Source organism: Theobroma umbraticum, unplaced genomic scaffold (genome assembly GCF_002168275.2).
Source record: "Theobroma umbraticum cultivar Fairchild unplaced genomic scaffold, ASM216827v3 scaffold_204.0, whole genome shotgun sequence".
NCBI classification, from domain to species: Eukaryota; Viridiplantae; Streptophyta; class Magnoliopsida; order Malvales; family Malvaceae; genus Theobroma; species Theobroma umbraticum.
This window is the reverse complement of record NW_018397267.1, coordinates 909,909-934,462: the sequence shown is the minus strand read 5'-3', so window position 1 is coordinate 934,462 and position 24,554 is coordinate 909,909. Positions and strand designations below refer to the sequence as shown.

General features: G+C 37.8%; 4 protein-coding genes across 5 annotated transcripts; 1 reads left to right on the top strand and 3 right to left on the bottom strand.

The window, feature by feature from the left end:
- Nucleotides 1-659: 659 nt before the first annotated feature.
- On the bottom strand, nt 660-3,342 carry LOC110424055 (protein DETOXIFICATION 40-like). Its single transcript, XM_021438539.1, has 7 exons — nt 2,918-3,342; nt 2,179-2,810; nt 1,922-1,978; nt 1,570-1,808; nt 1,253-1,371; nt 1,092-1,178; nt 660-938 (listed from the first exon to the last, which is right to left on the bottom strand). Exons 1-7 carry the CDS (start codon nt 3,251-3,253, stop codon nt 876-878), a joined length of 1,533 nt encoding a protein of 510 aa, XP_021294214.1. The 5' UTR covers nt 3,254-3,342; the 3' UTR covers nt 660-875.
- Nucleotides 3,343-4,633: 1,291 nt separating this feature from the next.
- LOC110424212 (putative GPI-anchored protein At1g61900) lies at nt 4,634-9,341 on the bottom strand. Of its 2 annotated transcripts, none has more exons than XM_021438740.2 (8): nt 8,926-9,341; nt 7,497-7,676; nt 6,804-7,409; nt 6,188-6,433; nt 6,035-6,046; nt 5,454-5,597; nt 5,282-5,326; nt 4,634-5,049 (listed from the first exon to the last, which is right to left on the bottom strand). In XM_021438740.2, the coding sequence occupies exons 1-8, from the start codon at nt 8,993-8,995 to the stop codon at nt 4,973-4,975; spliced, it is 1,380 nt and encodes a 459-aa protein (XP_021294415.1). In that variant the 5' UTR covers nt 8,996-9,341; the 3' UTR covers nt 4,634-4,972. The 2 variants fall into 2 exon arrangements, with proteins under 2 accessions (XP_021294415.1, XP_089641055.1); XM_089784929.1 differs by lacking the exon at nt 8,926-9,341 and adding an exon at nt 7,934-8,192.
- A 714-nt stretch (nt 9,342-10,055) lies between these two features.
- On the bottom strand, nt 10,056-10,766 carry LOC110424211 (uncharacterized). The gene has a single exon (XM_021438739.2). The coding sequence runs from the start codon at nt 10,670-10,672 to the stop codon at nt 10,310-10,312; it is 363 nt and encodes a 120-aa protein (XP_021294414.1). The 5' UTR covers nt 10,673-10,766; the 3' UTR covers nt 10,056-10,309.
- A 6,431-nt stretch (nt 10,767-17,197) lies between these two features.
- LOC110424056 (uncharacterized) lies at nt 17,198-20,596 on the top strand. Its single transcript, XM_021438540.2, is given in 4 exon segments — nt 17,198-17,701; nt 18,199-18,288; nt 18,747-20,238; nt 20,241-20,596. Coding segments are annotated over 4 exon segments (1,956 nt in total). The 5' UTR covers nt 17,198-17,386; the 3' UTR covers nt 20,300-20,596.
- Nucleotides 20,597-24,554: the final 3,958 nt, after the last annotated feature.

Genomic DNA, 24,554 nt, shown 5'->3' with positions numbered 1-24,554 from the left:
TAGAAAGCTTTAGTGGATTCAGGGGATGGGAGTTTGGCCATACACCAATTGAGATGGCAGAACCTTCTACCTGAAAAACCAGGTTGGACTTGGACACCATTAATTTGATAGAGATGGCCACTAACAAGGTAATTATTGTTAGTTTGCCTGAACGATAATGTGTATCAATTGGTGCATGTTCATTTGACAGTTCGACGTTGATGTTTCGAAAGTATGATCTAATTTTGATCTCATTTTTCTCAATATATCTATTTAGAAAAACAAAAACAGAAGATGATTATTACTTACCTTGCAGCTGGCTACATTAAAACCTGGGACAACGGTATAGAGAAGAATTGTCTCTGACTGCGTTTAATAACTTACTTGAGCACATCAACTATGCTATCAGACAATTGTAAGATAAATGGAGCTTCATAGCAATGGCAGCAGAGGTTCTAATTTACAAGTATCTGGTTTCAGGAACGGGAGTGTTAGTTGTTGGAGCAAGTACGGACCCAGAAATGAGGCACCAGTGCATCAAAATTCACAAACATGTGTGTCAGATTTTACTTAACCGATTGGAAAAATGAGACAAAATTTGACAAAGAAAGCACAAAATCTTCAAGAAACTGTCAAAAAAAGGGAGGGATCCTTCAAACTTGAGCATGGCAAGTATCTGCTTACTAGATTCATGATGTTTTTCTTGCTCATATTTATTCATTAAAAACAAAACCCAAAAAAAAGAGAAAGAAAACAAAGGTGAGAGAGAGAAGAAAGGGAAAATACTTTGGCAGTCTCTCTCTCTCTCTCTCTCTCTCTCTCTCTATATATATATATATGGCATTTATTTGATGACCCAAGACTTGAAAATTGGCAAGCTGTGACAAGTTCATGAGTTAATTCAACAGAGGCTCCTTCTTGTCTTCCCACCTATCCAGCCTATTCCTTGTCTTCTCAACCTGATCACGAAGTAATTGCTTATGAGAATTAATGGAATTATGCTATCAGAATAGAACATTTAAGCATTATAAACTGTATATTTGTCACGTTACAATTCTTAATCCTTCATTATCAGATGGAAAATGTAAAGATTCTTTGAGGGTTTTGTTTACCTCTTTGGTCCAATCTGTACGAAATGTGACATACATTAAAATGAGAGTTTGTATAACAGTGCCTCCTATCATCCCTGACCAAATTCCCTACACAAAAAAAGCACATTCCAATGAATAATGTCGCGCTTGAAAAACAGTGGAGATTCGAGGCTTGCTTATACCTTTGCACCAAAGTCGAACTTGAAGCCAAGAATACAACCCAATGGGATGCCAACAAAGTAAAAGCATCCGACATTAACATAGGCCACAAATGCTTGCCATCCGCACCCCACAGCCACACCTTTAATCATGACAAGTTCATTTCACAATAATACCACAAAGTTAATGATAATGGAGAAATTATTCCCATTGATGTAGATGTATAACAACGAGTCCATATATGATTTAACTCTGAGCAACTGAGGCTTGACTGTTAGTACGTATAATATGAAAGTTTCCTTGTGGTTGCATTGCTTTCGGGCGTGATCAGTTTTCTTACCAGTCAAAACAGGTTGGATACCATTTAGTAGGACGGAGATGGCGAGGTAAGGAGACAGTTCTGACACAGCATCGGCGACAGTTGAACCACCGGTGAAGGCATAACTCATGACATGGCGCAGAACAAGCACGAGAATGGCGAAGATGGCAGCGATGATGAAAGCGCTTGAAGTTGCTATGACTACTGAAAATGCTGCTGATTTGGGATGTGCAGCCCCCAGCTCGTTGCTGACCCTCACACTATGTGTAATAAGTTCACAATTAAATAGTTTCAGACCAAGAATATTTTAAATTGTTAATTACGATTGCATGTCCATGAAAAGGAGCCATGAATGAAAAGCTGAAGAACTAACCTTGCAGCCGCATTGAAGCCGACTGCAATCATGTAAACCCATCCCCATATCGTCATGCTGCGTTTAGCAAAATCGCATGCAATCGTTAGCCTAATGTCAGAAGGATAAGCTCTAGAGGCCAAGAAATAACTTATCTAAGATTTTTCCTATAGCTACTTCAGCATTCCAAGGTACTATACTCCTTGGTTTGATGTCGAAAGAAGAAAAATTCTGTACATTTCACGCATGCCCCTCTAGGCTCTAGTTATTGCCCTTACCAGATGGAAAGAGCGTCCAGGGCAATTTCAGCATTTTTGAGCAACCCAGCAATCAAAACTATTATCTGATAGTACCAAGATTCTAGGCACAGCATGACAGCAGATGCTGCTGATAGCTTCAAGAAGTCCCATAGTCCAGAGAAAGCCTGTAGGCTAAAACCTGTCCATGTGTGCCTGCATTTTTCAGTCATTACGATGTACACAAATTGTGCTGCGACTACGATCCACCATGATAAACTCAACACCAATGATGCACCCAACAACCCCCAGCCCAGTTTGAATATCGCAAGCCAACTCATTAAAAGATGTAGTGCAAGTGCAGCTGCTGAAATATATGCACTAGGGAACACTATGCTTTGGGCTTGTAGGAATTTTTGGATGGGGAAATTGGCAGCATAGGCAAATATTTGCGGAATGAGGCCATATGTAAAGACTGCTGCTGCAGACGCAATCGTGGCTGATTCTCCTAGTAAGAGCAAGATGGGCTTGGAGAATATGTAGATGATCATAAGTGGGATCCCAGTTGCCATAAGAAGGATTGTTGATCTTTGGAGATAGATGCCTAGCATTTCATACTTGTTTGCCCCATAAGCTTGTCCACACAGTGTCTCCACTGCACTTCCCATCCCTAGCTGCATATACAATCAACTCATCAGGTACATCAAGTTATCGATGTAATTCAGGTTTCTCAACTAAGCTAGCTATGCTTGAACTTGTGTCTTAAAGAGAGAAAACTTACCATGAGGCCATAAGCAAAAGTTTGGATACCATTGTTACCAAGCGAAGCTGCAGCAAGCTCAAGATTGCCAAGATGGCCACAAAAAATTTGGGTGGACATGGAGATGAGATTGTTGAACAGGTAAACCACGACTGCAGGGGCCGCGAGGTGGAAGAGGGTATTGAGTTCAATCCATGTAGCTCTCTGGATTCGCCAAAACAATGATAAACTGGTATCTGATAACGTATCTTCAAGAAGATCAGAAACACATGGCTCAGGTGAGAAAGATTTGTAGTAATGTAACAGTGGCTGATGCACCTCATTTTCAGCACAGTCTATTCTGTTTTCTGAGGCCATGATGATCTCTAGCTCTGTCACTACAGAAGGAGAAAAGCTACCTGGTTAGCTGATGACACGATTAAATTCGGCATCGTCCTTAGTGAGAAAGTACAATCTTTCTGAGTAATTTAATCAAACCTCGATCAGTCTGTCGCAATCAGATGGAGCGATCTGCCTTGGCCGTTAGATTTTATCATGTCAGATCAAGACCATTAATCAATTTAGCTGCATCAATGTATGTACTACCATTCAGGCTTTCTATAAACTTTCAAACAATAATCATAATTAATACGATTACGTACTCCATGTCCTGTTGAAAATTAGTAAAAAATTTTCAATAAAAAATTTCATTGAAAAATTCTGTTAGAAAAAATATATAATCCGTCAACTGTCTCATAGTAATTCTATTGAAAATTTCTAATAAAAAATTTGCATGTGTTATTTTTTTTTTCAAAATGCAGGGAGAGTTTATTCTAGATTATTAAAAATATTACTTACCCGAAATTAAAGTCGGGCAAAATTAAACTCGTCAAGAATTGAAAATTATTATATAATATCGAGTGAAAGTTTTTATTGTTATTTACCCTTACTTTAACAGATTCGTCTTTAAGAAATTTACTTCCTACGTGCCTGAAGGGCAACTGAGCCTTTATAGGATTGAAGATGTGCATTGTTTATCAGGGGCTAATCAAGGGCCATATGCCATAAAATTTATTTTATTATGACTAAGTTATTGTTTTTGGTTCCCTGCATGCTTTGCATGAGGGAATACAGCATTCCAATGTTCAGATTTGTTGAACCAATTGCATCCGGATTTTTGGGATCTTTGAAGAATAAGTTGATGATTACATCCGGATTTGAGGGATCTAATATTCATTACTTTTTTCATTTTTTAATTTGATCTTAGATTCTATACTTTATTCAGAAGGCTTTGTGTCTGCAACTGTGGGCAATGTACAGCACATTGAATTAATGGAATGGTGTGGAAACGTTGATGTAGGCCCAACAGCATTTATGAGTGTCTGCAACAAATACAGACCGACCACCTCAAGCGTTAGGACAGGCGGGCTCTCCAAGGACAGAACCTCAGAAGCCTTAAGCTCAAATGGATCTGGAGGTGGCCCTCCATTGTTGAAGTTTATGTTTCCCTTTTCACATGCAGTCATACACACGATGAGCTGGTGCCCAGCTTCCATCGTCAACGGATTCTATTGTCAACTTGAAAATGGTTTTACTGAAGAAGAGTTTGTAGGAGGGTGGATGTACATCAGCAGGGAACTGGCAAGGGAAGAAACTTCCAAGTTCCAACAATTGTCATGGATGTAGAAAAGGGAAAGCCTGCCAAATTGCTAGATTGATGAACAAATGCATTGCAGGTTGTATTCAACAGGCCACAGCTCCCAAGGAATAGAGTAAGATTCTTATAAATCTCCAATCAAAATTTACAGGGTATAGTCTAATACTTATAAATACACCACAGCTTTTCTCTTCTCCCAAGTTACTTTACAAAATATTATTACACAAAACATGCAAGAATCACGAATTAATATGATCAGATGCACGATGTGAATCCACCTCAAGTTGAGTGTCACTACTGATAACTTTCAATGAACAGGGGTCATGCTGGTATCATTGTGTAAAACTCTTTCTCAAGAAGACTTCGTCCGGTTGTGCTCAGACTTACAGAGACCGATGCTATATCATTTAGTTATGGAGAAAGACAGACTCGGCCTCAAACTAGAATTCTAAGAGCACCATTATGGCCATCGAAGAAGCAATGAGAAGATAAACTGCAACATATTCATTGTAAAGACCTGCCAAAGAGAGAATCACTACTCAGAGATAGGCAACGACCAAAGTTTAGATAACTCAGTTTGAGGCATAGCTTTATTCAAAGATATCCTTGTTACAACCTTAGGTTTGCCCAACACATTTGAGACCAACACAAGTTAGCAACTCAACATCAATTTCAGACCAACATCCACAAATTCCTCTCATCTCCACCAATGTACAATTATTTGAGGAGTTAAAAGGTTTACATCTTACCAGTTTGAGCATTTGTTGCTGCCGGTAGTGCAGGAATTCTGACAGCTGCATGCCAAAATTCCAGGTGAAAATAAGTAAAAGATGACAAGAGGGAAAACAGTCATGTTAATTTTGAAATGGCTTTCTAAAATGAACTATCCATTCTAGAAGCAAACTTGAGAATACAACATACATTTTTTGCATGATGAAGCTGGTAGTAGTGACAGAGTGGGCCATGGAGCAGGAATATTATCATTTAGATCGCAAATGAAACTAATACCAGAGAACTTGTCAAATGTCGCATCAGAGGGCAAGCTTGGCAGGAGGCATCCAGATACTAAAAGCAGAGGAAGCAACTCAAGTTAGACACAATTATATTATAAATGGTCAGGGGCATATTATATAATCTAATATGCTCTGTTTGAACATGATGGCTACAACTAGACAATGAATTAGCATTTTCTAGTTCCCAAAAAGGTTTATATCTTCCAATTATAACAACTCTCACCCCCACTTTCCTAAACCGCAAGAGGCAAAAACAAAACACCTAATGCTTCTTCTCCTAAACAGAACTATCTTGAGGCGGTATGAGCATTGTTGCTGCTTTCAAAAAGAGCTTTTAACACGATATAAGTACCATAGTAAAGAAATTAGAAGTCACAGTTAGAGATAACAGAGATGATAAACTGACTTAAAGAGAAGAAAATAGGAAATAATTCCCAGTACGTAAATCCAAATTTATGCAGCCAATTCTGAGTGGATTAAGCATCTTACCCTGACTTCCAACTGAGGCACACAAGTGGTTGGTATCAAGTATCAAATTGATCATGATGAAAAAAAGAATTAAGTGTTAGTACCAGTTCAAAATTGTCATGTGAAGATCACTTCAGCTTGCTCATCAAAGGTGCATCAAGTAAAAAAACGAACCTTGAAGGGAGAAATCCTTGAGGCTTATGTGACATTGGCTATAAACATTTCTGGTGATATTGTATTTCTGTAGCTTCAACCCTAGTGAGGTAGCACAATCCAAAGCTTGTAAGTTGGTGATAAGGGTCTGCTTTTGCAAGTGAGAAACATAACTATCCATGGCATCGCAACATGCTGTCTGGTTACTTATTCCATTCCCACAGCTGTTTGCAACATGCCTCATGTTGGGGAAAACGAGAGGGCAAACTGAAGCAGAAGAAAGAACACGGAGAAAAAATCAAGAACTTAAATATAAAGTCAAAAAAGGTCATCTGAAATATCATCAGTAGACCTGAGAGATCCCTACAGATAGATTAGCATCTACAACTGCCATCAACAAATGATAGCTGACAAGCACAGAGGAAAAGCCACCTTGGCTAACAAGGTTTCCATTGTAGAAGCAAATAGATAGAGGTAATAAAAACTTCTGTGCTACTCATTGTCCAAAGGGACGCTCTTATACATATCAATCAGATGGTAATACCTAAGAGGAGAAGGTAAAGGGGTGAATCTAAACTATGAATATAAGACATTTAATAAAGTGAAATTTGACATCTATGCTTTAGTCCAAACTCACCTTTGTTAACATTGCAATTGGTCAGTCCTCTAAGAACTTCCTTTGCTCGATAAGGATCAAGTTTACTTGCCAGCCACCGAAGGACAACAGTTTTACAATCCTTTACCCTTGTTGAGTGTTCTGGTAAAACATGGGGCACATCCATGTTCAAAGGATCAGAAGCTTTCAGTGCAAGTCTTATTGCAGCTTCTGATATAGCACCTTGACAAACTTGGTCACAACATTCTTTCACAGGATCAATCTTTTCACATGAAGCAAGAAGCTCAGCAGAATTTACAGTGCTCTCAAATTCATCAACATCTTTTACAGGGCAAGATGCTTCAGTAAGGTTTGATGGATGAATCGCGCAAATCTGCTTCAAATTCTCACCAGCACCCTGGCCTTCCAAGACTTTCTCAATATCAGAGAGGCAAGGGTTGGCAAGGGTACTGTTTAGAGCAAGCACACCAGTATCTTTACTTGATTGACCAACAAGAATCACAAGAGTTGCATGCAGCTGTGGACAACATATTACATTCGCCAACAATGGAGCAAATGCAGCCCAACAATCGATTGAGGTCATGCTCATCAAGCTTTGAGCAGCAGTGAAGTTTAACATACAAAGTCCTACAAAAGGGCCAAGTCCAAAATGTAATTAAACACTTAACCCCAATTGCTTTTGCATTCCAATGTACCCAACTATGTAAAATATACCCGATAATTTAGGAACAGAACTATTTGTGAAGGGTGACAATGGAGAGGGAGCAAGAAGAGGAAGAAATGGCTGAGGAGATGCAATTGGAGTAATTTCAGGTACGAAAGCATCAGCTCGTCTGTCAGTTAACATATAACCTTTAACATGATCCAGTGGGCTGGATAAACATTCACGGAAGCCTGAAATAAAAGCATGGATCAATGAGATGAATACATTATACTCTTTACCAAGATAACCAGATAAGTAAGATGCGGAATTTTCACTTGTCCACACTATAAGTACAAATACTTTAAGTGCTTAAGTTCACAAAGGCAAGACGTATTGCCCACAACCTCAGACTAGGAAAGGAAAGGAAAGAAAAACCATGAAAGCTTAAACTCAAGACTTGAGAAATGCTATACTTAAGAGCATAAATTGCAAAAAGCTGAGTGCTTACACCTTAAATTGTTGCTTTGCATTGGTTACAATGACAATGGCATTGTTAAGACATGTCCCATGTCTGTTCCTCATTCATCTAGCTTTAACTGTTCCCAGTTTTTTTTCCCTCCACACACCTATTTTTCTCGTTCTAACACCAACACAATCGATTTATAGCGCAGTCAAGAGATCTCAAACACCTCTTTCATGTTGTAACAGAGAGTTGTCCTTGACAGGTTCTAATCATGGTCAACCTCTCTGTAAATGTCTCAGGGATACCAAAATCAAGATCACACATATCTAAGCACTGTTTTTGCTACACCACTTAAACCGATTTTCTGTGGTAGTTGTATCCTTGTTGAAGAAGCAGTCACTCTAAAAGCTTAAACAGATAAAAGAACAATGTAAACGACTACAACACCTATTCGTAGTAAGCAGTTACAAACACTCAAAGGGGAAATTATTTGTCAGTGGAAAGGCGGCTAGAACTACAACAAATCACTAGCAAACTATTAACTAATTTTAACTATTCAACAGAACCAAACATTCTCAGGACATTAACTTCCTCATCAATCTATCATTTCTTTTCTCAAACATCATATTTAACATAAATAACAAGACTAATAAAAAGTTAAACGAAGCTTTCAGCTGGAAAACATTAGACGCTTACAACATATCACAATCAAAGTGCCAATAATGCAAGAAATTAGAACTTCAATAAGTTAAACAGCCAATGCAGAACTTCCCTAAAAATTGCAATACTATTTTTAATCAAGAATCTTCCCACATAAAAGTACGGAAATTTACAAGCCTTATTATTGTCAAATCTAAGAAAAAGCCATTTCTCTTAGCCCAAAAGTACGAACAAAAATTTAAGAAATCTAGGCTAACATTTCCTACACAAAGATGCAATTTTGACTAGAGAAACCGAACTGCTAAAACTAACAGATCATGCTAAATAAACAAAACCCCGAACAGGAAACTAGGAAGAAGTGCTGAAAATTCACTCACAGGCAAAAAACACAAACAGCTCAAGCAGTAACATGCTAACGCAGCGCTTGAGAGACACCCCAGCACTCATGCGTTCTCTCCTTCGATAAAAAATAAGGTTGCGTGACAAGACAAACAGAAAACTAAAAGTGGAGAAGAGATTAAAGCAAAGGTCAAGGCGATAGAGAAGTGTGGGAATGTGAGAAAGGAAGAGAGGAAGGCATGAGAGCAGACAGAGAGAGAAGAGAGCCCAGAGAAGCCATGAATGAGCTTGAAGGAGTGGTGGGGACTAAGGACAAACCACGCAAAAAAAATAAACACAGGAAAGCAGTGAGGAGTAATGAAAATAGCTGTCCTCTCGAGAGAAAGTAGACGCCCACAGTCAAATTAAACACTCCCACTAGCGCATTAACGCTATCGATTGCCTTTCTCTTCTTTTCTCTCTCTCGTCCCTCCCTCCCTCCCTCCCACTTCCTTTAGAAGTCATCCTGAGGGCACTTGCGATCTGGCACGTGGCCGTTGGTTGGGATTTTTAATACTTCTGGTGATGGTTCCTTGGGTATCTAACGTCTCTTTTATTTCTTGAAATAGGTTTGGACCTGACAAGAACCGAAACAAGGCCTCCTCCAAGCCCAACTGACAGATTGGGGATAATCCTGCCCAACATGGAACGGACATGAGCCTAGTCGGTTTACTCTGGATTGGAAGTCTAAGAGTTCAAAGACAAACCAAACTCATAATCCAAAGCCAAGCAGCCCAAGTTTCTGTGTCCGGACATGGCAGAATCATTGTTGGTGAAATTCAATCTGGACCATGACCTTGTAACTTGGGTTGTCATCAGCAACTTGGGTTGTCATTTGGTTTAACTACTAGAAGATCAATTACTTTCTGCATGTGTTAGTTTCTGATCACCTTGGCTTGCAAATTAAAGGGGTTATAGCAAGAAATGTTCCTCTGTTTTGGTTTGTCACATGGAGGATTGGCGAGAAACCTACGTGGTAATCGTATCCCAATATTAATTTACAATCATCTAAGCAGGATTGATCAGTTTGAGAGCACATTGAGCAGCAACAGAGTTGTTCTTCATTGTCAGGATGAACCATGAGAAGCAGTGAGATGTTTTTATTTTGGGACTTGGGTGGAGGACGATATAGAAGCCTTAGTTTATTTGATTATGTATTCCCTTAAGTCTATGACAACTAAATACAGAAAATGTTCATGTACCAGAATTCAGGACATATACACATAAAAAATTTTCAAAACGGCCTATTCGCTATGTACAATAACCTTAACAAAATCATGAATCATTTCAAGCCTAGTTCTCACGTTTCAAGGCATGGAAAAAGATGATCGAAACCCAGAGAACTGAGGATGAATAGAATTGCACCATCTGCAACTCATTTATTTAGTTCACCTCCGGAATACTTTGTAGGACCGGCTTCCATGGCCGATGGTGCTCCACCTCATACACATCTCCACCCTTGACCATACTAACCAGGACTTGTTCAAGAGTCAGACCTTGCATGTCCACTTTCTGTACCAACTGCTCTAGCTCCTTCTTTGAAATGGTTATCTTCACCTCTCGGGTGGATGGAGATGATGGAGATGACGAAGATAACGAAGCAAATCTCTTTGCACCAAGCAAGCTCTCCTTCTCCATAATGTTAATAACCTCGCCATCATCATCCCCTTGCCTGTGAGCTGAGGCCAAAGACACCCAATCGTCACCATCCCAAGATGCCTTTCCGTGTCGAAGACAATTCCCCATTTCTGATTTCTCCGGTAGTTTCTTAAAACTGTATATATCTATACGTAGTAATACCGAGAAATTTTCCGGGAGAAGAGATCTTAAACATGGAAGGAGCCACAGTATTTATAGAGAAAAGAAGACAGGTCAGGTAACTAAGGTTCCTGGAAACCACGTAGGACAGGAATGACAGGATCTTAAGCGCTGGTCTTACGTGGAAACCTGATAGCTTGGTTAGTTGACCAAATAAAATTGAACAGGCTGTGCTAAAAGAGGGACCCAGATGAGACGGTGCAGCCTAGCTGAAACGAGCTTCAAGCTAGTCTCTGGGCGGTGAGGATGGAGCCATGAAGGTGGCTACAGACGGCTCAGCTTAAGGTTTAAGCATTGGCTTAACAACAAGCAAAGTTGGGAGAAACCTGCTAGCAGCAAACCAAAGTCAAAACCAAACAGATGGTGGATTTTGGGGTGTGAAATGGATTAAGAGAAGCATCTTTGGATTGGAAAATGAAAACCAAGTGTGAACAAGATATATGCTGTTGGAATCTTTGACTTGTAATTCCTTTTCCTTCTACCTTCTTCCTCACGTGGTTGGGTGATGTGCTTGCTCGAATTAATTACCTTTTTCCTTTCTTCTATGCTTAATATTCCATTTACACACATGGCTTCTGTTTTCACATTCAATCTCAAGATTCCTATTTATTTTACTAGCTTTAAATTTACAACTAACTACTAGCTAATTATGAACAAAAGTAGAAGATGAGAATTGAATATTCTATTCACATTAACTAGCTTGAAATGCTAACAACTTGTGTTGACCAACTTCTGGAAATGAAATCAAACTGATAACATATGAAGAAAACGTAAATCAAGGAACGAGAAACATATGTTATTAACCCAAAAATCTTCCATTTTTCTCATATTAATGTCTCATACATAAGGTTTTTTCCCATGTTTTTCTCCTCATCACGTGCAATCTTCTCAGTTGTTGAAAAACATGGTGCATCAATCTGTCAAGAAAGATGGCATCCGAAGGGGATTAATCTACTTTCGTTTCAAATAAACACTTCATCTCGGTCTAGGTTGCCTTTTCTTGCTTAAATTTTGCATGCAGCCCCCCCTGATTGCAGCATATATGTCAACAACTTATATGTTTTCCCTTTTTATAAACTTCAAATCTTATCAGATTCATGCCCACAGGATCTCTACAAATGCCTGCAAACTACATGTGGAAGAAGAGTTAGAACGTGAACCAGGTGAATGCACGCTGCAAGCCATACAGCTATAGTCAAATTCATCTTAAATCAAATTAAGCAAAGATGACTTGAAACCAAGGTTAACCTATGGATGCACTTTCTCCATGTCCTTTTCTGCGAAGAATCTGATCATAGACCTTGATCTCTATCCAATTCAACATATATATGTTCTTTGGCATAGTAACAAAGGTGTTTTGACTAGTTAATTAGCCGAAGTTAGGGTGATGCAGATTTAGTTTTTTACAGTAACACATTCAGGAATCTGTATTCAACATTGAAAATCAAAGCCTTGCTGCCTGATCTATTATTATGGTTCAAGGTAAATGGTCGAATTATACTTAGCAATTCATAGCTTTTTGCTTCAAAATCTTTATGCATGAAGAAAGTACATATGTTAGTGATCAATGAAAATTGTTCTTGAGATTTCACTTAGGCGAAAATTTATATAAATTTTACTGAAATTATATGTAAAGGAAGTAAGCTTTGATAAGGTGGAGAAGAAAAAATCACTTTTGTCTTCTTGAATTTCAACATCCCTGATGACCTGACCTTGTCTATATCAAATAACGTGATTCCTTATATATGCATTTACAGAACTCATGGTCAATGCCGTATTTAAGGCTAGAGTTTGCATTTATAGATTACATTGCAAAACCCCATGGCTGCTGATCCTCCTTTGATGCATTCAACAATTTGTGCGATCTTGAAATATCTAAAAATAAGACGAAACTTATCTTTACATGGTCATATCAATCAAAATACTAACATCATATATTGTTGACGTTGAACATCAACTTTTACAATTCGATCTGAATCCATTAAGTCATTAACTTTCAGAATCAATATTCGTGTATATACCCCGTCAAAATCTCCATGATGAATCAATATCTTAAGCTAGTCAATGACAAACATCTTGATCTTGAATACGATTTTCTTTGCCTGGAACCTGGAAAACGCAAAGGGAAAGAAAGAACAAAAAAAACACACATAAACCATAAGCTTTCAAGCACGGTAGCAATCTCATTTGCCAACAAATGCTAATTTCCATCTAGTTTTCTTGCTACAATTTTCTAGATGGAACTTGTAATTTTCACATCTCTTTTTGCCTCGGTGTTTACGTTACCCACCAGAGATGGTAAAACCATTTGTTGCAATAGTTGAAAGGGTCATAAGGGAAATTTTCAAGAGAATTGACCTCATCGACCGAGGGTTATATAGCTATAGTAAGAGTTTTCTTTGTCGTCCTTGACCATGTTTGCCTCTCTGGGGCAAAAAATTAATAGAAAAGACAAAAGAGCAAACGATGTTTATCTTAGAGGAGGTCGCTGTTTAAGATAAGGCCAAATGATTGAGTTGCATATCCATAGGTAAGCAAAGAAGAATTAAATCTCCCAGCTGACAAGTCTTGGTTTCTACTATATAGTTTGTGTGCAATTCTTGTATGACTTTTATCATCGGCTGAGATATTGGACAATGTACAGATGCTAATTACAGCTATATGCTTGACAATTTTTTTTTCACATTCAAAGTTTTGTAAGCTAGCTCTAGGAGGATACATCAATATCCATGCTTGAATCTTTTGTTACTATATGTATATATTCGAAATATTGATAGGGCTCAATATCAATTTTTACGTGATTATGTTATCAAATCGTCATATGTTATATGAATAAAAAATATCAAATGATATTAAATCTAATAATTATTAATTTTTATTAATTAAAGACGTATCCCTCACCTTGCTTAATAAAAAATAAAAATCTACTGTAGAAGTCATTGTCAATGCCAGGTTTGGTGTCTAGAAGTTCTGATATCACCGTGTGGGAAAACCCGAAGAGGAACATACACATGCTATAGCTAAACGTAAGCTAGTAAAATATAAAGCTTTCAAAGCCATCGTTATATAGCTAGCTGGTATAAACATACACACATGCCACGACCAAACACTGCCTTTAGATGAAGCTTTGGTTTTACTTTCTCTAACAGGTCTTATGCTTACGTCTCTCTGCCACTGGTCAAGGTTCTTATGGTTAATTAATCCAGGCTTGTTGTGAAAAATTCTAAGAGAGTGATGTACTACGTTGAAGAGCTTGCTTTCCTTGTCATTATTGAGTCCTAGTCCTATACCCAAGCTTGCCCCAGTGGGAAATAGAAATGAGCTGTTTAGGATAATACCAAAAGATCATTAGGTTGTTCCTTTCCATTTTTCAAAAAGTCATTGGTTTTGATAAGATCATCTATCAGGTCATTAGCAGCATGAAAAATATATTGAAGTTTTGAATATTTTCATCTTTTATGAAATAGAGTGAAGATTTAAAATCTAGTTAATCGTATTTAAAGAATTACTTTCAATCAATAAATAATGAAAATTTGTATATTATTTTCATATATTATAACTGTTTATTAAAAAAGTATCTTATTTAAATTATAATCGAAAAACCCATATTTTCCAAATAATTGTAATCAATTCTTGTCCTTATCAAGATTGAGAGCTTATTACAAAAATAGTAGTATTACCCCATACCCTTTATGGCAATAGTAATATAAAAGAAATTGAATTACTCCATTTCATAAATTCATACAAAAGTCTAATAATAGTTCGACTTTTTGGGTGAATTTACTTTCAAGAACTTAAATTCAGTACCTGATTCATAGATATCCATAAAGAAAACCAGCCATAGCCACCACCCAAATATAACAAACTACTAGTGATTACTTTTGGGTGGCCAATCAAATCAAGTGAAAAGCCATAATTAAAGTGAGCAACTTGCTCAAGATAAGGCATTCAAATTCCCTAAAAGTTTCCCAATAAAAGAGAAAACGAACTCATATAGTTAAGGAGTAATTAAAGGAACTTGATGACACCATTGCCACAGAACTTTGATGCTTATACCTTGTGCTTTAATCACAAAGCAAAGGTCCATAAAGATCGAATATATATATATATATATATAATCATAATAATAAATCAAAATTTCAAATCAAAAGACGATAAATTCATTATATTTCTCGATCTGACTTGATTGATGATGTTGTTAAAGCAAGAGTAAACAGGAAATTAGCATCGAAAACTGGCAAAGATGAAGGCCGTAAGTGAACATGTACAACAAAACCATGCAATTTTCATAGCTAGTTAAACATGTTCCGAAATGTTTCTTTCTCCTAAACAATGAATGGAAGTTGATTTGTGGTCTATTGAGAAGAATCGAAATAATCAATGTCTAGTTCTGCAACAACTCTGCCGGCAAGCCTGACAAAAAGAGACCTTGGGGGGGGATCCACTGTCATAATATCAACAACCACTTCGACGAGGAGAGTTACTCACTCAAAGGGAAGAAATTAATTACATCAACTCTAAAAGGTAGCACTAAGGCTTTCTCTCACTGCATTTGGAACTATTAGGAACTCACTTTACACGGTAAATTACCTTGGACATTGGACCACCATAAGGTTTAAAACTATTTCCCTATGCACACTTGTCCTTCCTTTAATTTAAAGTTGCAATGATATATAGTTGATAAAGTTACTCAACTGAGTAATATATTAAGTCCCAGGTTGCCCACATATGGGGGTGAAGTACTTCTTGGTAGATGGCAAAATAATGGATCATCTAAATCTAGTGAAGAAGGGATTTGGTTTAATTTAGCTCCTCATCACCATTACATAAAGCTAGGTTCATATTTCAACATTTACTTGCATGTTTGCCGTTTAACATTAAAGTAAGAATGGTAATGAATATTGTATATATTAATTTTGAAATACTTGTGTCTGAATCTAATTATAAAATTTAATATTCATACTATTCGAATCTGATTAATAATATAAGTATCTTATTAAAACCCAAATCTATTTATTTGGTTAAAATTGATATGAGTTTAAGGTTTGAGGTAATGAATATGATAAAGTTACTATTCTTACTTTATTTAATTGTTTATAGAGTATCATAATCTTAATTAAACGGATCGAGTACCAGACACCTGCTGAGGTACAATCCTTTACCATCAATACTCCCTAAAAGTTACTTCTAACAACATTTTGCAATGGCAATTTCAGACCAAAAAGAAGTTATTATTTGTTTTTCCTCTATGCAGATGTGTTTGTCAGAGTTATAGGTCTAATAGTTGCCCACCTTCTTCTCGTTTCTACAGCAAAATCTAGGGAAAACGTACTGAAAATTCATCCTGATCATAAAAGATAGTAATCAAGACCCATCAACTTGTTGGTTTCACCTTAATGATGAGTCCGATTACCAGGCATATCATGAACAGGTTTTGCCATGTGACTCAACTTGAAGAAAGATGAAGATTTTGAAACCAGTACATACCTTTTCCCAAGGTTAGGTTTCAGTGAGTAATGAGAGTGGCTAGCTTGATCAGAATTCAGATATGGAATGGCAAGTGCTTGATTGGATCACCTGCTGAAAGCCTGGCAACTGGCACTGCTCCTTACTGCTGTATTTAATGTCAGACACCTCGAAGTCAGTTGGTAACGCTCAAAATTAACTTCTCTGTTTACCAGGAATTTGGCAAAGCAACTGCAACTGATACCTAGCCTAGTGCCATCTGCCATTCCATGATCAGATTCCTCCCACCCACGATTTAAACCCTGGGTCCAATTTTAACACAGTGCCTGCTATAATTACATCTACTAGTTCATCACTACTGATATATTTTCGGATGGATCATTCAATGCAATGTTTAAACCCTTTCTTGTTCATAATATATATCTCTGATGATCCAAAACTAACGTACGATGACTCTATTTCATTTGATATGCATGAACCATGCACATTTTTTACTGCATATAGAGGTCCATTCTTCCTTAATGATCACTGCTTCTTTAACTAGACCGATACAAGAGAGTTATTCTCTCTCTTTTCTGGTAAATCCCACTGTTATCTTCAAAAACTCAAAATTAAAACTTCAAATTGTAATATATACAATTCAATATAAATGTTTATTTAGCAAAATTTTCCGTCCATGGTAACTTTTGTATTTGAGCTCTAACTTTATACCGATGTATCTACATTCGTCAATTGACTTTTTATGATAAACTTGTTATACTTACGTGAGAAGTCCATGTCACTCAATAGAATAATTATCTTGATACATGATCATGTTGGATATAGAAAATATTGAAGGGGTGATAAGAGAATTCTCGTGACAAATTTGACGAGTATAAAATTATTATACAAAATATATTTAAAAAGTAAAAGGAAGAGGAGTATGTAAATATATATAAAAAATTTAAAAGTGGAGAGCTTTAAGCTTGAGAGGACAGTATTTATTGTCTTTGATTGTCCATTTTTTATAGTAAAGACAGAAACAAAAGCAGACCAGACAAAGGCACGACATTATAATAAGGTGAGAGTCGGGGTTACAGTTCTTACTTTCATGCGATGCGTCATGCCTGATTCCCCAGACAAACTCACCGAAACTCGAGCCCTTTTGTTCCTGTCCCCAATGCCATCGCCTTCCAGATGAACTCATCCGGGGGGACCCACTCGCCCGCCACCTTTCGCCGCAAAACCCGGCGTCGACGAAGGTGTGGAACGGGAGCTCCGTCAACCCCGCTTCTGCACTGGACTTTCTATAGCAACAACGACGAGAAGAAGAAACACCCCCACCACCAACAGCACCACTCCTCCGCATGCGCTAGAGCTGGAGGCAGACACGTGGAGCTGTCGGCGAGGAAGCTGGCGGCTGGACTCTGGCAGTTGCGGCTGTCTGCTGAGTTGTCCTGCTGCCGAAATACTGGCTTTGCCTGTAAACGTAGATCCTCTGATCGCTTTCGGGTACACGGATTATTTCGTTATTGATCAAGTTACTTGAAATTATCGTCCCGATGTGAACTTAATATTTTTTAATTGTTGATTACGTGTTTTGCATGGGGATTTGTTGGGGTTTAAGTATGAATGTGGGGTTTGTCTTATTTATTGATTGGATACTGAGAAAAATGCAGCAAAATGGAAAGAAAGAATCTTGAGCATGAGGGAAAAGTTACAGGTAATTTGCAGAAACCAGATATAAAAAATGTTTCTTTTAGCTCAGTGGGGTTCTTTTATATTTGTCTTTGGATGCCAAATTCGACTTACATTTGTTCTTTATTGAATTCAACAAAGCCGGTAAAACATTTCGGATTTATCAACACCCAACTTTACTAGGAAATCCGTAAATATTGTATGTTGACATCTTGGTTTGAAGTTTATTGATGCAAGGCTTTGATGACATTTAAGTTGTCATGTCTTTGGCAAAGGAATGGAAAATATTTACACGTTTTTTTCCCCTGCAGCCTGGCAAACGTGGTTCGGACACAAAGCATGATCAGTTACGGAGAAGCCAATCCACCATATTGGGTCCAAAGCAGGGAACCCTTTATAATGTATGTGTCTTAGTATCACTAGAAGTAGTTGTCTGCCAATTGGTGATCAAGCCATCTTCTCAAATAGGGCGTTAGAAGGACTCAATTCCCTTCTTGATGATGTCTGTTCAATGGAACATTTGAAGGATAGACTCGATTTAATTTGTTAGATTAAGGGTTATTGCTGTTCAAACTACATCCTGTTCATCTTCATCAATGCAAAGTTGTTTCTGTAAACATTATATCCTCACAACTTCTGTTTCCATTTTGATTCATTATAGCCTTTGAGCTTCCTTTGTAGATTGGTTATAGAGTTACCTTTCTTCTGCCCAAGCTCATGGGCACTTAGGTTTTCTTACCAATGAGAAACTAGCATTTTAGTTTCATACAGTTTCTCTGCTGATTTGTAAGTTCGACTGTCCGGTTATTATTGTCTCTGATTTGTCTAATTTTTCTTTTATTTGTTTAAACTTTTGTAGCTTGAATCTGTTTTCCCACATTCAAAGTCTGTAACAGAAGGAGCAACTAAGTGGGACAGTAGATGCTTGAAAACACCCATTGAAGCATATTGTTTTGTAAGTCACATGAAGCTTCTTGAGGATCAAGTCAAAACTGTGTCCTTTGTGTCTGCGCTGCAAGCAAAACTAGTGCGAGCTCAATTATACATTCATGACCTTGAATCTGAAGTGCGGTCCTCTAGAAAAAAAGTCAAATACTTACTGAGGAAGCTTGGAGAGGAAAGAATGTCACAGAACCAGAAAGTACATGATAATATTTATGCATTTATTGATGATTTGAAAGGTCAATTGAGCAGGGAAAGGAAGAACCAACAAAGGATGGAGATTCTTAATTCTCAATTAGTAAAGGAGCTTGCTGAAGCTAAATTATCAGCAACGAAGTTTATTCAAAAATATGAGGAAGAAAAAAGAACCAGCGCCCTGATGCAGGAAGTCTGTAATCAGCTAGCTACGAAGATTGGTGAAGATAAGGCTGAAGTTGAAGACCTGAGAATAGAAATCGTGAAAATCCGAGAAGTGGTGGAAGAAGAGAGAAAGATGTTACAGATGGCTGAGGTTTGGCGAGAAGAACGTGTCCAAATGAAGTTGAGTGATGCAAAGTTGGCCCTTGAAAGTAAGTACTCTCAGATGAACAAGCTGATAACCGTCCTTGAAACTTTTCTGAGGTCAAGAAGCGCAAGCCTGGATGTGACAGAGTTAAGTACAGCTGAAGTGATTGGACAAGCAGTAATATCAGTTAGTAATATTCAAGATATTGAGGAATTTTCCTATGACCCTTTGAGATCAGGGGATATATTCTCAAATTTTGAAGGACTACAGCAAGTTGAAGTTTCCGAGAGGGAAACTGAACCATGCTTTAATTTCTGTTCTACTGGTGATGTTTCTAATTACCACCCTGTGAGTCCTGAGAAATATGATCATGGTGATTATGGTGTGCCAAAGCTTTCAAGTGCCTTCGTTGATTATAACAGTGGCATGGAAGAAGACAGCAGAGGCCAGGAAAGAGTTAATCATGCTGAGAATCAGGGTTCAAGTTATTCCTTTGAAGAGATTATGAACACAGTTGATGGATGCAAGAATGCTCCAAGGTGTGAAATAGAATGGGATGAAGCCACCGGTGGAAATACTCCAAATACAGAAATTAGTGAAATATGTTCAATACCTGCAGAACGGTCAAAGAGGAAAAAATCTTCTGCAAAGCTTCGGACATCATGTGCAAGTAGTAGTGGCTATAAAGCAATATCAGACGAGGGTGATGGACGGCTTTCAAGTGGAACAGTTTCCAGTCTGGGGACAATTTTTCCAAATAGGAAGTCTGTCAAAGGAGGACTTAGGCACCAGAACTCAATGGGGCAATGGGGCTCTAGAGACTTGGTAAATCCACACATAGCTCGAGGCATGAAAGGGTCCATTGAATGGCCAAGAGTCTTCCAGAAGAATACTTTGAAGGCAAAGCACTGGAAGCCTGGACTGAAAGAGAGGAAGTTCAGTTGCACAGACACTGCACCGGTTGATTCATAGGCAAACTATAGGTTTTTCAGTATCATTTTTTTAGGAGCAAGTATCCCCAGAGCAAGAATATGATCCTGGAAGACACAGACACAATATCTACTCTTGCTAGGTGCTTCCTTTTCTTTGAGCCTCTTCAGTCACTTTACAACTCTGATAAAAGGATTCTTCTCATCACTTATCTAGTTTGTTTTTACAAATTACAGTCTCCCATTCCTGGCTGTTGCCAAGTAAGGCATTCTTGCCTATTTGTATAACTGATATGGTTACCAGAGTTTATTAATATAATTCTTTTTCCTGAAACTGCTCAAACCTTGGTTTCATTATTTTTCATTGAATAATTCCTTTTGCTTGATATCAGGTCAAAGCATCCTAAACCCTTAGTTTTCGCTTGACAGAAATTCAGAGAGTTTTCCCTTGATATCTGGTCTATCAGAAAAGCCATTATGCCAATGCATATTCAAGTTCTTCTCCATGCTAAGCCATTCTTTTCATTGTGCGGGTGGGGCAAGGAGAGTGGAACTGCTTTCCAAGTTGTTTACAACTTTGGGCTCATTACCAAGAAAGAACCAAACAAATGAAAGATTTAGATGCCTATTACAGAATAAAAATGGAAAAAGAAATGAGAAGAAAAATTTCGATGCCAAGATGTGATTGTCCCAATTATTCACATCACCGTAGACCCACCCTCCTCGAACTTTCACGTCTGCAATTATTTGCTTCGTATCATGCGTTGTCTTACATAGAAAACATAACTTTCCAGTTGCCATTGGACATTCACTCATCATCATCAGCTTAAAGATACCCCATTTGAAGTCCAATCTTGTCTCCCATGCCCATGTCAAAGCCACTTGTCTAGGAGAATATTATAGTAGCCAGACCCTCCATATGCCTTCATCCCCATACATCAGTGGTTAGATAGTACTTTGTTCGTGCTATCATGTCATCTAGCAGAACTGCCAAAGTGAGATGACATGTCGTGTCCAAAATTAATGGGCTTAGCGAGCAATTTATGAGCCACTGTCCAAAGGGTTTCAAGGTTTTTGGATAATGCATCAGCAACAGCTACACTTTCATGGTTGCTTTGGGCTGATTGACATGGGCTGCTGCAAGCCCATAAATATTTTGCACCTAACTTCGACGTTCCCGAGCAAGTGGCAGTGGGTAGAAGTTTGAGAACATAATGGTGGAATTTTGTTCCTAAAGAGAAATATAAATAGGTCTCAAGTACAAATAGACTTTTTTTTCCCTTCATGATCTTTTGTAATGGAATTTGTAATGAAACCAAACACTACATCTGGTGCAACTGGTTGTATAGCTTATATTAATAAAGATAGAACAATGATCCTTTAATGCAGAATTCAAGTCCAAATCAGGATAATTAATACCACTAATTGCCCCCAGATGCCAACATATGTTACAAGGCAGATAGCAGAACTGACCATTTTGCCAAGAAAAGATAGTTAAACTGGACAGCAATTTCACTTCTGGTGGATGATTAAGATCTCACTTCTGGTATTTTGCAAATGGAGATTTCAACCTATAAACGTTTACATGAAGTCTAGCAAACTAAATGCATAGACATGGGACAGGGCTTTAGATGAAAGTTTTGACCTCATATGTGGCCATGTCATTTGAATGAACTTATGCAACAGAGTGCAGTTAAGCAAAATCAATCATGCTCAGATTCTTTCAAGGTATAGATATGAACCCGTAGTCAGATTTGAGAAAATGAAGGTTTACTTGTATTTTTTGGTAACAATGTTGGCATCCAGCTGCCTCGATATGCATCTGAGCATTGCTAAGCTAACTCAGAAAGTTCTGGTGCACATACACATCTTCCAGAGCCCTGGTTAGTTGAGTTTTTAAATGACAATTTTCAAGGTTTATCAGATAACCTAGTTGAAACCCTTGATCAAAAATAAAAAAGATGACAATTGTTTGAGGCAGAACATGACCATGATTTGATCTGCCTTGGGGCCTAGTGACACTTATCATATGATAGGATGGTGTTGTCTTAGGACAAACAAAGAGCTAGCCATAGTGCATCCCTTCATGATTGAATGAAACCCCACCTTCAATGAGAAATGGACTTGGCAGCAGCACCAAAACCACAAGCTCTAAGCACCACACCATGCAAGTGGGCGGAGCACTTCTCTTTGATATCAAAGAGATAACCCCCATTATGTAAAGATATATACTCTCTGTTTAATTGTCATTCTAACTGATCCATACCAAGAGTAAGTACAGTTAATTGACACAACTACCTGATCAGTAGTAATAAACATAACCCGAAAGTGACTTTACAACCATCTGAAAGTGGTCTTGAGACTCTTTCAAATTCGTGAAGAGACACTAACTAAAGGTATAGCAGGTTGTAACCTTAAATCAGTGATAGACACATAGGCAATGGGGTCAATCACCCGACATTCAAAACTATTTTTGATTAATTAATTAGTTCAATAATTCATGTTTGATGTATAGGTTTTTTTTAAGAAAGGAGCAGCAATTATGAAATTCGGGACCTTGATGATCAACTTGAAGAGGCAAACATATGGTCAAACCAGAGGATCCCTTTATGTTTTGGAAGGGTAAGATTCTTGCGAATTTCATATTTTATAATAGCATATTGATTAAGATTGGCTCATTGGTGAATAAATTACACAACTAGGAATCCTTGTATCAGAAGAAAAAGATGCTTTTCTTTTTCTTTTTCATTTTTTGAAAATGAAAAGATGCTTTTCAAGTACCAGAATATTGTGATTGTTTATGTCTTTCTATAAAAGAAGACATGAACAACCACTGCAACTAGTATCTCTCCTAGCTGTGCTGCTGAAGAAAATATTGGGATTTAAGTACTTGGTCCCCCCTGGAAATGTTATCAGGATTTATTACGATCAGGTTGTCTTGGAAAAATAATGGAACATAGCTTGCATTTCGACAGTGCTCTGTCATTTATTAAGAATCTTAGTTGTAAGGTAACAGATACAACATGATGAAAATGAAGTAACATAGTTATTACAAAGTGACAATGACAATAGAGAGTATGGTAAATCAGAATGTGGGCAAGAAAAAGAAGTAAAAGAGATTGACTAAGCTGTCAACAAATGAGAAAACAAAGCTTGTTTAATTAAGTATAAAAGCACTACATTTGACATTAATCTGAACCATGCATTAATGTTAGTGCAAATTGCTGAACCATATGCACTTTTCAAACAAGGAAGGAACATTTTGAAGTCCAACTTTCACCATTGAAATTATTGATGATCGCCCTCCCATGCACCCCCACTTTCTACCCCACCAATAAAGGGCAAAAGAAAGATTAGGAAAATCTAAGAATTCCAATCCCTCCAGGAACAACCGCTATTTTCACATGCTCATGGCTACAAAAGCAGGTGGTGTCAGTATAAGAAGTGAGAACAAGTGAACAACTGTACAGGCGCAGTGAGGTATGCCACTAGTTTTGAAATCCAACCCCTAGGGAAATTGCTGGTCCATCTAGATCCCTCCCTATATCTCTAGTTTTTCCAGGAATAGGGGCTATTATGTCAACCGCACTCAGTAACTCAGTAGCCAATTATTCAACTGGTCTGAGATTCATTGTTCAATATCAGTAATCATAAGTCCAGACAAGAACATATTTAGAGTACCCTACGTGGAATATTGTAATTGATCAACACGAGAGAATAAGATAGGTGATGAATTTGGATGGCAGAGTATGAATTAGTATCAGTACTGCACCATTCAAGGGTAGCAATACCCTTGTTATGGAACCATCAATCCCTCAAGGGAAGATGAGACGTGTGTGTGCACATGCAAATGTTCATACCAATGAAAGACAGGGCCAACCCTGAAAGTAACAATTCCAAAATAGGGATCAGTTGGTGGTTGTTGCTGTTCAATCTGTCATTCCTAAAGATAGAATCCATCCCACCACCCACAGGACTGAAACGGTTCTCAACTTGCATTTTTGTTGTTGTTATATTGGACTGGATCCCTCGCTCTTTGATCATAATCTTTGAATTTCCTGACTCATCACTCTTGTCATTCATATCGATCAGTTCCCCCTATAGTAAAGTGAAAACTTTGTCACATACATGGCACCAAGATAATTTAGTGCGTGCCAGACCAGCCTTGGCACTGTACAGAAATTTGTACTCGTATACGTTTTTGCATTATATTCAGAGGTTCGATCATATTAATAAACAATAAGTACGAAGAACCCAACAAAAGGTTAAAGATCGAGATAAACCAAAAGAC

What these genes read in the sequence shown, in the direction of transcription:
- LOC110424055 (XM_021438539.1), bottom strand. Translation starts at nt 3,253, where the DNA reads ATGGCCTCAGAAAACAGAATAGACTGTGCTGAAAATGAGGTGCATCAG. An exon ending in CTTTTGCTTATGGCCTCATG is followed by an intron (nt 2,811 to 2,917) that starts GTAAGTTTTCTC and finishes TTGTATATGCAG; the next exon opens with CTAGGGATGGGAAGTGCAGT. An exon ending in GGCTTCAATGCGGCTGCAAG is followed by an intron (nt 1,809 to 1,921) that starts GTTAGTTCTTCA and finishes TATTACACATAG; the next exon opens with TGTGAGGGTCAGCAACGAGC.
- LOC110424211 (XM_021438739.2), bottom strand. Translation starts at nt 10,672, where the DNA reads ATGGGGAATTGTCTTCGACACGGAAAGGCATCTTGGGATGGTGACGAT.
- LOC110424212 (XM_021438740.2), bottom strand. Translation starts at nt 8,995, where the DNA reads ATGAGTGCTGGGGTGTCTCTCAAGCGCTGCGTTAGCATGTTACTGCTT. An exon ending in TTCTGTTCCTAAATTATCGG is followed by an intron (nt 7,410 to 7,496) that starts GTATATTTTACA and finishes GCCCTTTTGTAG; the next exon opens with GACTTTGTATGTTAAACTTC. An exon ending in AGCTTCATCATGCAAAAAAT is followed by an intron (nt 5,327 to 5,453) that starts GTATGTTGTATT and finishes TTTGGCATGCAG; the next exon opens with CTGTCAGAATTCCTGCACTA.